Genomic DNA, 12,051 nt, shown 5'->3' on the forward strand with positions numbered 1-12,051 from the left:
ATAGCATTTCATGCCTTTTATAATGGTCAACGCCAAAACAGACTCACTTAATATGATAATCTCCAAGTCCAGTCAGTTCAGTTCAGTCGCTCAGTCGTGTCCGACTCTTTGCGACCCCATGAATTGCAGCATGCCAGGCCTCTCTGTCCATCACCAACTCCCGGTCATGCTGCTGCATATTTGCAACATTACTGCATCCTTTTTTATGACTGAGTAATATTCCTTTGTACATATATACCACCAGTCATCTGTCAGTGGACATTTAGGTTGTTTCCTTGTCTTGGCTGTTGTGATTAGTGCTGCTATAAACATAGGGGTATGTGTTACCTTTTTGAATTACCATTTTGTCTGGATATATGCCCAGGAGTAGGGTTTCTAGATCACATGGCAATGCTATTTTTAGTTTTTTGAGGAAACTCCATACTGTTTTCCATAGTGGCTGCACTGACCTACATTTCCACCAACCGTGTAGGAGGGTTCCCTTTTCTCCACACCTTCTCCAGCATTTGTTGTTTGTGAAACTTATAAATAATGGCAATTCTGACCAGTGTGTGAGAAGGTACTTTATTATAGTTTTAATTTGTTATTTCTTAATAATTAGTGTAGCAATGGTGAACATCTTTTCAGTATATGAATACTCTTATTTCAAGAACACTGTATGTGCTATTGCCTTTGCTTGGGCAGCTTATCTTTTCTTAGCTTGTGTGTGAATGTTAAGTTGCTCAGTTGTGTCTGACTCTTTGCAACCCCATGGACTACAGCCCACTAGGCTCCTCTGTCCATGGAATTCTCCAGTCAAGAATACTGGAGTGGGTATTTGTTCCCTTCTCCAGGGAATCTTCCCGACCCAGGGATCAAACCCAGGTCTCCTGCATTGCAGGCAAATTTTTTACCATCTGAGCCACCAGGGAAGCCGAAGGGTACTAGAGTGGGTAGCCATTTCCTCCTCCAAGAGATCTTTTTGACCCAGGGATTGAACCCAGGTTTCCTTCATTGTAGGCAGAGTCTTTACCATCTGAGCCACCAGGGAAGTTCCAAAGGGAGAGGTTGGTGTAGTTGCTATTTTTAGTTGCTAAGTTGTATCGACTCTTTTGCAACCCCATGAACTGTGCATAGAATTTACCAGGTAAGGATACTGGAGTGGGTTGCCATTTCCTTTTTGAGGGGATCTTTCTGACTCAGGAATTGAACCCATAGCTTCTGCTATATCTCCTGCATTGCAGGCAAGTCCTTTACAGCTGAGCCACTGGGGATGTTCTTTCTTAGCCTAGCTAATTCCAACTCATTCTTCAGGTCTACTGCAGTAATTATCACTTCCTCAGAGAATTTTTCCTTTGAATTCTTTATATACCATACTCCTATTACAAGATACTAGATTCCCTTTATAGTATATTTACCTCAGTGTTAGTATAATAGTTAATAACCACTAAGCCAATTTTTGGGCTTCCCAGGTGGTGGTAATGGTAAAGAACCTGCCCGCCAATACAGGAGACGTAAGAGACACAAGTTCAATCCCTGGGTTGGGAAGATGCCTTGGAGGAGGGCATGGGAACCTACTCCAGTATTGTTGCCTGAAGAATCTCATGGACAGAGGAGCCTGGCAGGCTACAGTCCACAGTCACACAGTCGGATCAACTAAAGTGACTTAGCATGCATGCATGCAAGGCAGTTATTACTAAGGTCTTTCCCAACTTTAAAATTATAAAATTTACCTGGAATAGTATCTTTAACCAGGCCCTACAAGTCAAAAAATTGAGAAGGCCTGCAAAGTTATTATATATGAGCATTAAAAAAAAAGAGAAGGGCAAGGAAACTGCCCCATTTTAGGGAGAACGAAACGGCAACACACTCTAGTGTTTTTGCCTGGAAAATTCCATGGACAGAAGAGCCTGGGGCCCTACAGTCCATGGGGCTGATAAGAGTCAGACACTACTAAGCACACACAGATATGCACTGGCTGGGATGTTGTCATCCATTCACCAGTGGCTCAGCGGTAAAGAATCCACCTGCAATGCAGGAGACACAGGAGACCCAGGTTCGATCCCTGGGTTGGGAGGATCTCTTGGAGGAGGAAATGGCAACCCACTCCAGTATTCTTGCCTGGAGAATCCCATGGACAGAGGAGCCTGGTGGACTCAGTCCACAGGGTTACAAATAGTTGGACACGACTGAAGTGACCATGCATGCATGCAGGCACCAGTTTGTACTCACAGCTGATGAATCCGTTTTCCAACCTCTTGCTAATTAATGCTATAGAAGAAATAAACATACCAAAGACACTGTCCTTTGGAGTGTGAGAAAACACTTAGAAATCAGAAGAAACCTTTTATTTCAGATACTACTATTTCAGTATCCCCATCACTGAAAATATAAAATCACCTTTGATGTGAAATTAGGTGGATCAAAGCTGGCTATTTCCTTTCTTTTTTCATTTTTCACAAATAAACAATCCAATATAAACCCTTATAAAACTATAGCCAGCTGAAATCAGTTTTTATGATTGGCCTTCTGACAGTCACATTATTTGGAATAAGTTAAGTCAGCCACCACTAGGATTTCATGAATTTAGAAATTTAGAGTCTACTGTAGAAATTAAGACCACTATAGCCTATAGACCATAGAGTCATCGTGGAAACAGGGCAGTCAGCACTTCAAAATTTAAATTGAAGACACCAAACTGTTTCTTTTTATGGTAGAAAGTTTTAAAAGTACTAACCACCCCAGATACACTGGTAATCACTTGGGGCTTGTAATAGGTAATGGCATGATCCTTAAAGTAAATCTTTAAAGTAGATTTGCTTTTCTCTAGACCAAGTATTCTCAAAAATAGTGACACAGCCCCAAGGGGGTGACAACTGGTACTGGGGAGGAAAGAGAATGAATAAAATATGTCTTTTATGCATAAATCACAGGTATACATATAATATATAAACAGTCTATTTGTAACTTGGCTTAAAACACAACATTAAAAAAACTAAGATCATGGCATCCGGTCCCAACACTTCATGGCAAACAGATGGGGAAACAATGGAAACAGCGACAGACTTTATTTTATTGAGCTCCAAAATCACTGCAGATGGTGACTGCAGCCATGAAATTAAAAGATGCTTGCTCCTTGGAAGAAAAGCTATGAAAAACCTAGACAGCATATTAAAAAGCAGAGACATTTCTTTGCCGACAAAGGTCCACCTAGTTAAAGCTATGGTTTCTCCAGTAGTCATGTATGGATGTGAGAGTCGGACCATAAAGAAAGCTGAGCACTGAATTGATGCTTTTGAACTGTGGTGTTGGAGAAGACTCTTGAGAGTCCCTTGGACTGCAAGGAGATCCAACCAGTCCATCCTACGGGAAATCAGTCCTGAATATTCATTGGAAGGACTGATGCTGAAGCTGAAACTCCGAAACTTTGGCCACCTGATGTGAAGAGCTGACTCATTTGAAAAGACCCTGATGCTGGGAAAGACTGAAGGCAGAAGGGGACAACAGAGGATGAGATGGTTGGATGGCATCACCAACTTGATGGACGTCAGTTTGAGCAAGCTCTGGGAGTCGGTGACAGACAGGGAAGATGGGGTGCTGCAGTCCATGGGGTTGCAAAGAGTTGGACACAACTGAGCAACTGAACTGATACTGATATTTGTAACACTAAAATTTCATGCAAGGGGTAATTAGGGAAAATAGCAAAATAAGGTTTGAGAAACACGGCTCAAGACAGAATGTAATGATATACAGTTAACTTTTCTAGAAAATATGGTGGGAATTCCTTGGTGGTCCAGTGGGTAAACTCTGTGCTTTCACTGACGAGGTCTGGGATTCAATTCCTGTTTGGGCAACTAAGATCCTGCAAGCAGTGCGGCCAGAAAAAAAGAATCACCAAAGCTCAGACAGTTTTTGGCTTTTCATATTATAGTTTTGTATAGTCTACACTTGAGTAAAGGCTTTGTTAAAAAGCTAGAATGTCTTTTAACAAGTGTTTAAAAAGTTAAAACGCATCTTTAAATAGCAGTATCTGAGCCATATGTCTTTTGCTCTTAAAAAAAAAAAAAGCCCAACTTTGGACTATCTAGAATACCCATTTCAGGCTTGATGTACTCTGGTTTACTTTTGTCCAGAAAGTTCCAAAATAATGTTAAAGTGACAGTTCACTGCTTTACGCTCATTTATTATTACATTTACATTGCCTACAAAAAGCTTATTTATCATCCTTAAGTACCTGATTGTACCAGTTCTCAATCAGAAAAATGGGGGAAATTTTAGGTACAAATTATCTGAAATCTAAAATGCTACAATGAAAAAACAAAAGAGACCAATTATCTTTTATTAAAAAAAAATTACTCTTCAATCAAAATGTTTTAATTTTTTCTTTTTATTCCTTTAAAAAATTTGAGAGTAAGATAACTACATCTTTTGTGTAAACTTACTGACCTATGTTCAAATAGGTAACCTGAGTTTCTTTTTTTCTTAATATTGTCCTGTGCCTGCTTTTCAGTGGAGGTAATGACAGACTGAAGGGAAAACATAACTGAAAAAGGAAAGGCAAAATCCGAGCTATATCTAGGGTTTTGAATTTTAGAAATTCGGATGCCAAGAGTCTGCCCTCTCTTATTCTATTTACAGAGAGGAAAAGATAGATTGTCATGCCCTCCTCCCGGGAATCTTCCTGACCCAGGGATCAAACCTGCATCTCTTACGTCTCCTGCATTGGCAGGCAGGTTGTTTATCACTAGTGCCACTTGGGAAGCTCCCAGTAACGAGTAATAAAATAGACAAAAGGGAAAACATAATTGAAAAAGGAAAGACAAAATCCTAGCAATATCTAGGGTTTTGAATTTTAGGAACTAGGATGCCAAGATTCTGTCCTCTTATAGAGTGGGAAAGATAAAGAGAGATGCATCTGATGAAGAAAGCAAGAGAGAGCTAATCCCCTTATCTGAAAATATTTCCTTTACATACTGTAATAGTTTCCTCAAAATATCAGTAGTTTGAGACCCACCCCCTGTCCCAGTGCCTTGTGGGATTTTAGTTCCCTGCCCAGGGATGGAACTGCGCTCCCTGCAATGGAAGGGTGGAGTCTTAACTGCTGGACTGCCAGCAAAGTCCTTAAGATCTTAAGAGTTAACTTCCAGTGCTTTATATTACTAGATCCACAAATAACAAAGAAAATCTCTCTAAAAGAAGCTATAATCTACAAGGACCCAGAAGATATATATGAAAATAACTGTAATAAAAAGCAAAGGTGGTAAGACAATTAGAATTATTTTACAGGGGAAAGTAGAGAAAGTATAAACTAGAGAAAGTACTAGAGAAAGTATAAACTGACTTGGGGAACATTACGCATGTTTCAAGGAAGAGATGAGTCAACAAAGCTGATGGCAAGCATATATGGAGCATGTTCTTCAAACATGCCTGGTTTGAATGAAGCACAGAATCTATGATGGAGAATAGCTGGAAATACAACTGAAAACACAGAAGGGGTGAGGATCATAAGATGCTGTAAATGTCAGCAATGACATATGATAATGAATAATAGAATCTGAATAAATGACAGATATTATTCAGCCGACAAAGGGGAAGGTCACGATCAGAGCTACACCTTTGTAAATATTTATTAAATATCGATGTCTTAGTGATACAGTGATGTAAAGGTGAACAGAACCAGTGGCTCTTCAACTTTCGCGGGGTATGCTGGTCCTGTTTGTTTGCCTTCAAACCTACTTTTCCTGCTTCCTCTGCTCTGTACTGTAGGACAGGAAACCTGACCCCCTGCAGGCAATTTCCTGGGTTCCATGTCAGCCAGCTTCTGACTGGGTTCAATCAACGGGAAGCACCAGTGGGAGATTGAAGGGCAGTTATTAGGAGCCATGGTTTTTTCCTCCCATTTCCTCTTTGCCCTTGTAGAATTTCCTCTACTACTGCTCCCACATCAGACAAGTCTACCTTCTAGTTTTCACATAGTGAAACCACCCTCTGGGTTTCATCTCTACCGGTCCTCTTGATATCAGAGGGGTTTCCTGCTGTTTACTACCCTCCAGGTTGGCTCATGTAAGCTGCTTGTTTTCTTAGCTTTTCACCAGTGTAACCAATTCCCTCACTAAATTCCTCCATGCTAAATACTCAGATTAGTTTCAGTTTTCCTGAATGGATGCTGACTCATACAGAAAGGAACAAATTTATTTAGGAATCTAAAGAAAGTTCTGGATACTTTACCTATAAAAAATGCCTCACCTGTACATAAAACTTTACAGATAATTTGGGGCCTCCCACAACTCTTGAAGCCTGTACATTAACTCTAGAATAAGAATACTGAATGGAGTAGCAAATGGCAACCTACTCCAGTATTCTTGCCTGGAAAATTCCAAGGGCAGAGGAGCCTGTCAGGCTATAGTCCATGGGGTCGCAAAGAGTTGGACATGACTGAGCATGCACAAATGAAGAATACTAAATAGATCAAAAAGTAAGTTTTGGTTTGGGAAGGCAAAATCCTACAAGTGAATGATGGTGATGGTTACAGAAAAATATGATTGTACTTAATGCCACAGAATTGTAAAAATGGCTACAATGGTTAAATTTCATAAAAAAAAAGAGTAAGTAAACACACAGCTACTATAAAACAAAGAGTATGATACAAGTAATCTACAATGCCACAGAAGCATGTAAGGAGAAAGTACTAACTGTACCTGCTGGAAACAGTTTGAGATTACAATTGACCTGAACCTTAAATACAAGTGTACTAGGAAGAGAGGGAGAAAAACATTGCAGGCAGAGGGAACAAACTACATTAACAAGAGTATCTGGAGAAACTGCAAGCAGTTTGGAATGACTGGGGCATAGGGTATATATTGACAACTTGAGATCAAGCTAAAGAGACTTGTAGGATCAGGTCCGCAGAATACCTTGTATGCTGCTGCTGGTGCTGCTAAGTCGCTTCAGTCGTGTCCAACTCTGTGCGACCCCACAGACGGCAGCCCACCAGGCTCTGCCGTCCCTGGGATTCTCGAGGCAAGAATACTGGAGTGGGTTGCCATGTCCTTCTCCAATGCATGAAAGTGAAAAGTGAAAGTGAAGTCGCTCAGTCGTGTCTGACTCTTAGGGACCCCACGGAGTGCAGCCTACCAGGCTCCTCCGTCCATGGGATTTTCCAGGCAAGAGTGCTGGAGTGGGGTGCCATGACATACTATTAAACCAAAACTGGTGGCCCAGAAACAACAAATGGCACTTTGATGTATATATTTTGACCTGTACAATATTTAAAGAAATTCTAGCAAGGCAATAGCTGGATATAGCTGAGTAGCAAGGCTATTGAAATGGAGTAGTGAGGTACAAAAGTCAGTGCAGTATGTTGAAGAATAAAAGTTAAGTAAGGAAGTACGGTAACTAAGCAGAGCTTATTCTTTGAATAAATTTGACTTGTGAAGGGTAACACAGAGTATTAGATAAAATAAGAGGTGGGGGTCTAGGTAAGTGTTTTGGTATGTGTGGATAAGGGTAAAAAACCTAATTATGTAAATTCTAAGGGGAGAACTCTATTTTTAGCAATTGGCACAGTGCCTGGAACATACTAAGCAACCAAAGATTTGCTGCAAGAACATGATGAACAAAAGGGGCAACAATGAGAAGGACTGAAGGAGTACTGAGAGGGAGGGAGTACTGACAGAAGAATCATGGGCAAAGAATAAAACTGTTAATTTTTAAGCCACTAAGTTTTGTGATTCATAGATTTCCATGGTGACATGATAATGTAAATGAAAAAAGCAAGAGTGGTGAGATTTGCTTTTTTTGGTAGTATATATTCTTTTGCACAACTTGAAATTTCTGGTAAGTGCACAACTCTTTCAACTATTAGAACTGGAGGTGTAGTGTGAATGCTTTAGGCAGATTTTTGTAACCATAAATAAGATGAATTGCAAGACTGTATGAGAAACTATGAAAACAGTCCAAAGTAGAAATGGGAGGCATACTGTTAGTACTGGTGGCAATAAAAATGGAATGTGAATGACAAATAAGAATTTTAGGATAAGAAACAATGATTGTAATTTTTATCCGTTTTTAAAGAAGGAGGAAGTCTAGGAGAATACTCACAAGTTTGTTTAAATTATTCCAGTTAGAAAATCGTACTGCTTTCTTAAGACCAGTGGTCCTTGCCCTCCAGGAAATATACTGGCAATATCTGGACACTTACTTTATTCTCACAATTGGGTGAAGGCGGGAACTGGGTCCCTGCTGGCATCTAATGGATAGAAGCCAGGGATGCTGCTTAACATTCCACAAAGCAAACAGGACAGCTACCATAATAAAGTATGTCAGTATTATTGTGAATTTTATTAAAGTCTACTTTGGATCTGTTTATAAATAAGCCTAATTAATATAACAATTACAAGATAGCTTTCTGCTTAGATGTAGGTTAACTGTTGATATTCAGTTCTGATGAAGTGGGCAAAAGATTAACCAAACATTAACAAAATATTAGTTTAAATTTAAGTGATTATTTTCTCCAAAAACAGATGGTAGAACCATTACCCTCTAAAGTTTCCTGCAAAATGTGCTTGTCAAGAGTCTGTGCATAAAAACTTTTTTGTTTTTTTGGACAGGGCCGAATACTTTAAAAAGGGAGTAAGAAATGGATTTTTGTGACAGTAAAATAATGTTAGTAATGGCCTTTGGATACCAAGGGAAGTTTTAGAACAGATGTTTACCATTTAATCATTCACATATGATGTCTGTAAATCTGGCTCCGGTTTTGAGTTTTATGTGGCTCTCATTCCCAGCAATACAATACTCTATTCTTTCAGGGGACAAACAACAAAACCCGTTTCCTGCACAGACAATACATCCTGACAACTGGCAGTGTCACTCTTCAAACTAAGGAAAAACTAGGAATAGAAAACGTTCAACTGGAAGGCGTTTCCAGTGAAAAGTCTTGCTAATTAAAAAAAAAGGAATTCCTGCTGTCTTAAAAGTATGCAATCGGCGTTTCAAACGTCTACATTCTACGACTTCTTGCAGGAGGTTGGGGGAGAGAGGCAGGATCACTTCATTCGTTCCAAATTCGTCGCTCTAAAGACAAGTTATGAGAAGGCCGTCAGGAAGGTCCTTCGCTAAAGCTGGGTGGCTGGGGAAGACTTTTATTCTTCCTAATTCGGCCCCAGCTCTGACACGGGAAAGGGAGCCCAAGGTTGACGAACACGCAGTCCATCCATCACGTAGGCAACTCCCCTGCAGGATTCTAATTAAGTGTGCAGGCCTGACTTTCCCTCCAAATCCGGGCCTCAGGTGTTCCACCCGGACTTTCTCTTCAGCTGCCCCTCGCCACAGAGTCTCGGAAGAGTGGAGCATTCACACATAAAGAAACTTAAACCGCCCGAGCCTCCCACCGAAGAAGATTCACCGCCAGTCTGAACTTGTAGGTGGGGAGGCAAAGCCCCAAAGCTTCCCCACCCTGGGAAAAACCTCCGGCTCCAAAGGTCCTCCCGTCCGGCTTAGCCTGACCCCGTACCCCTCCCTCCCGCGCCGGCGCTTACCCAATACCAGCCGGGCTACGTCCGAAGGTAACAGCATGATCGAAGCGGCAGAAGGAACCGTAGTGAGAGACGAGACTCGGATAAAAACCAACACAGCGACAGCCCCTACGCCGCATCTCCCGGTTCCAGTGGCGGCACTGAACCCGCGACAACTTGTCCCGCCTCTTTCGCTCCACGCCAGCCAATCGCTTCCGCCGGAGAGAGAAAGGCGCCGAAAAGAAACCCGCCTCCGTTCTGCTTGGAGCTGTCGTCACATCCGCCCTCACATTTAGGTGGGGGCGGGGCGGGAAGACGGGCGCGGAGAGGCAGAGCCGGCGCTAGAGGGCGAGCGGCGGACGCAGGGCCGCACGCCATTGGCTGACAGGGCGCACGCGCGTGTCCCTTACACGAGCCCTGTGTTTGGGGAAGCTGGTTTTGGGAGTGCAGAGCGAACGTGTTTGGCCAGCGTGGGCAGACAGTGCCCCGGCGCCAGTCCGCCTTAGTGCTTCCTTTGGAAACGTACGCGGCGCGATCATTCCAGGTTTGATCCGGAAGCCAGAATAGTGCTTGGGCAGCCGGCTCGGGCCTTGGGGGAGGCGGGTTGAGCGGGCTTCTAGGCTGCGGACATCACCGCTTACAGAGATTTCGCTTCGGCCGAGTCCAGCGGTAGGGCCGCGGAAGAAGCTCAGAGGCTTCAGTGGTGGGGAATTCAGCCCTACCTGAGCCGTTCCGTTCCTGCCTCCAGACGCACTCCTACAGAGCGGCCCTTTCCTCTTCCCTTTACCTCATCTAGCCTAGCCCCCTGCCCTTATTGCTCTCTTGCGCCAACCCATCGTGCCCCTGGCGTACTTCGTCTTCAGCCTTCTTGCTCATCCCCATCTGGAGTCCAGATGTAACTGGGTGGCTTGACTAATCATCTTTTTCTCCCCTCTCATAATTAGCAGTTTTAACCACCGAGCAGTTTGTAGAGGCTTGAACTGTAGTTTCCTAATTAACAGCTTGGGCTTTGGAATCACTCTCCAGTTCAAAATTCTGACTGTCGGCTGACTGTGTACGATCTTCTCTGTGATAATTGTATCTTGTGGTAAGTGTCGTGGTCTGTGTGGGGGTTGGAAAAGAATTTCCAGGCATGAGGCAGCATGCTGCTAAGTCGCTTCAGTCGTGTCCGACTCTGTGCGACCCCATAGACGGCAGCCCACCAAGCTCTGCCGTCCCTGAGATTCTCTAGGCAAGAACACTGGAGTGGGTTGCCATTCCTTCTCCGATGCATGAAAGTGAAAAGTGAAAGTGAAGTCGCTCAGTCATGTCTGACTCTTCGTGACCCCATGGACTGCAGCCTACCAGGCTCCTCTGTCCATGGGATTTTCCAGGCAAGAGTACTGGAGTGGGTTGCCATTGAGGCAGAATGAGGGGAGAATAAAATTTATTAGAGTGGGAGCTGCTGTTAAAACAGCTGGCCATTTCAGGGGAGAGCCAAACGCTTTTGCAGGCTTGCAGCCAGTTTCAATAGCCTTAAACAGAAAAACTTCCTACTGGAATGGTGGCATTAGGTGATTGGTTAAGATGCTATAGGGTGGATAGTGGGGTTAGGGTACTGGCCGGTTTAGATCTGGAGGGTCATGGCAACAGTTACTATGGGGCTTGGTCAGTTCCAGAGTTTTTTATCCCATGACCTTGGTATAAGGCTCCACATTCCCCTCTCTTTTTATTTATGGGCCAAACTTTGGCCCCTTAACACCCTGCTCATGACTGCCGGTCTACCTACCTTATCCTTGTCTTGGGCCATGGGGACCCAAGTCACTGGGGGATGGGGCAATGACAGCTCTGGCTTCTTCAAGCTGGGCAGGGACATTGTGGGGTCCTGAGTCCCAATGCCAACTTTCTGCCAGGGTGCATTTACAGAGGGAGATGAGGGTCCACAAAACGATAAGGCAGCTTGTTCCAGCATTGTCTGGGTGTTGGCTGGGGGATATTCTAGTCGTATTACTATTTGGAGATGTATTTGTTGTATTCTGGAAGAAACAAACTGAACAAGAAAGTTAAAGAAACATGGCCCAAAGATTAATAGAAGTAGAAAAACTGCTGAGGGGCTCACCAGGAGAACCAGGACCAGACATTGGTCCATAACATTAGTGTTTCTCTAGGTATGAAAGGATGCAAGAATTTGGGCTCATAAAAATCTTGACCTGAAAACATCTGACTATCTGAAGGCCTGTTCTTCCAGTTTTTCCCAGAACACAGAGTGCCTTATTTCTGATCTACCCTGAATTTCTTTTAGGGGCTGTTGAAGGTCAGCAGCTTGCAGTGGTCATGATTTAATTTTTGTAGAGGTAGCTGGCAGTTACTAATGTCCAGTCAGCAGGGCCCCTTTGTAGCCACATTTTTGACCATGCTTTGGAGGCATTTCATGGCCACTGTGTCCCACGATGCTGGGAAGGCTCATTCCCAAGTCTAGTGAAGATTCCATTGATAGGTCACTCAGTGTGCTGTTACTAGACCAGACCTTGTGAGTAGCAAAAGTCTCTGGACTATCCATGTTTTACTGGCCTCTTGG

At 43.1% G+C, this 12,051-nt stretch overlaps 2 protein-coding genes and 1 long non-coding RNA gene across 6 annotated transcripts in view; 1 reads left to right on the plus strand and 2 right to left on the minus strand.

The window, feature by feature from the left end:
* Nucleotides 1–9,678, minus strand: part of NPAT (nuclear protein, coactivator of histone transcription) — a 52,069-nt gene extending 42,391 nt beyond the window's left edge. For all 4 annotated transcript variants that reach the window (XM_081545358.1, XM_081545359.1, XM_081545356.1 and 1 more), the window contains exon 1: nucleotides 9,519–9,678. Coding sequence is in view for 2 of the 4 variants with exons in the window: in XM_081545356.1 (XP_081401482.1) it covers nucleotides 9,519–9,555 (37 nt within the window). In the remaining 2 variants the exon portion in view is untranslated. The remainder of the gene's footprint in view (nucleotides 1–9,518) is intronic.
* On the minus strand, nucleotides 580–4,813 carry LOC145527407 (uncharacterized). The gene is made up of 2 exons (XR_014069734.1): nucleotides 2,153–4,813; nucleotides 580–789 (listed from the first exon to the last, which is right to left on the minus strand). It is a non-coding gene; the product is annotated as an uncharacterized LOC145527407 (long non-coding RNA).
* Nucleotides 9,679–9,919: 241 nt separating the features above from the next.
* The window catches only part of ATM (ATM serine/threonine kinase), a 150,433-nt gene continuing 148,301 nt past the window's right edge, over nucleotides 9,920–12,051 (plus strand). Inside the window, exons 1-2 of the mRNA XM_081545355.1 lie at nucleotides 9,920–10,038; nucleotides 10,439–10,581. The gene's annotated coding sequence lies outside the window, so the exon portion shown is untranslated. The remainder of the gene's footprint in view (nucleotides 10,039–10,438; nucleotides 10,582–12,051) is intronic.

The sequence above is a fragment of the Giraffa tippelskirchi genome, chromosome 11 (genome assembly GCF_054371585.1).
Source record: "Giraffa tippelskirchi isolate mGirTip1 chromosome 11, T2T-mGirTip1v1.2.pri, whole genome shotgun sequence".
Classification (NCBI taxonomy): domain Eukaryota; kingdom Metazoa; phylum Chordata; class Mammalia; order Artiodactyla; family Giraffidae; genus Giraffa; species Giraffa tippelskirchi.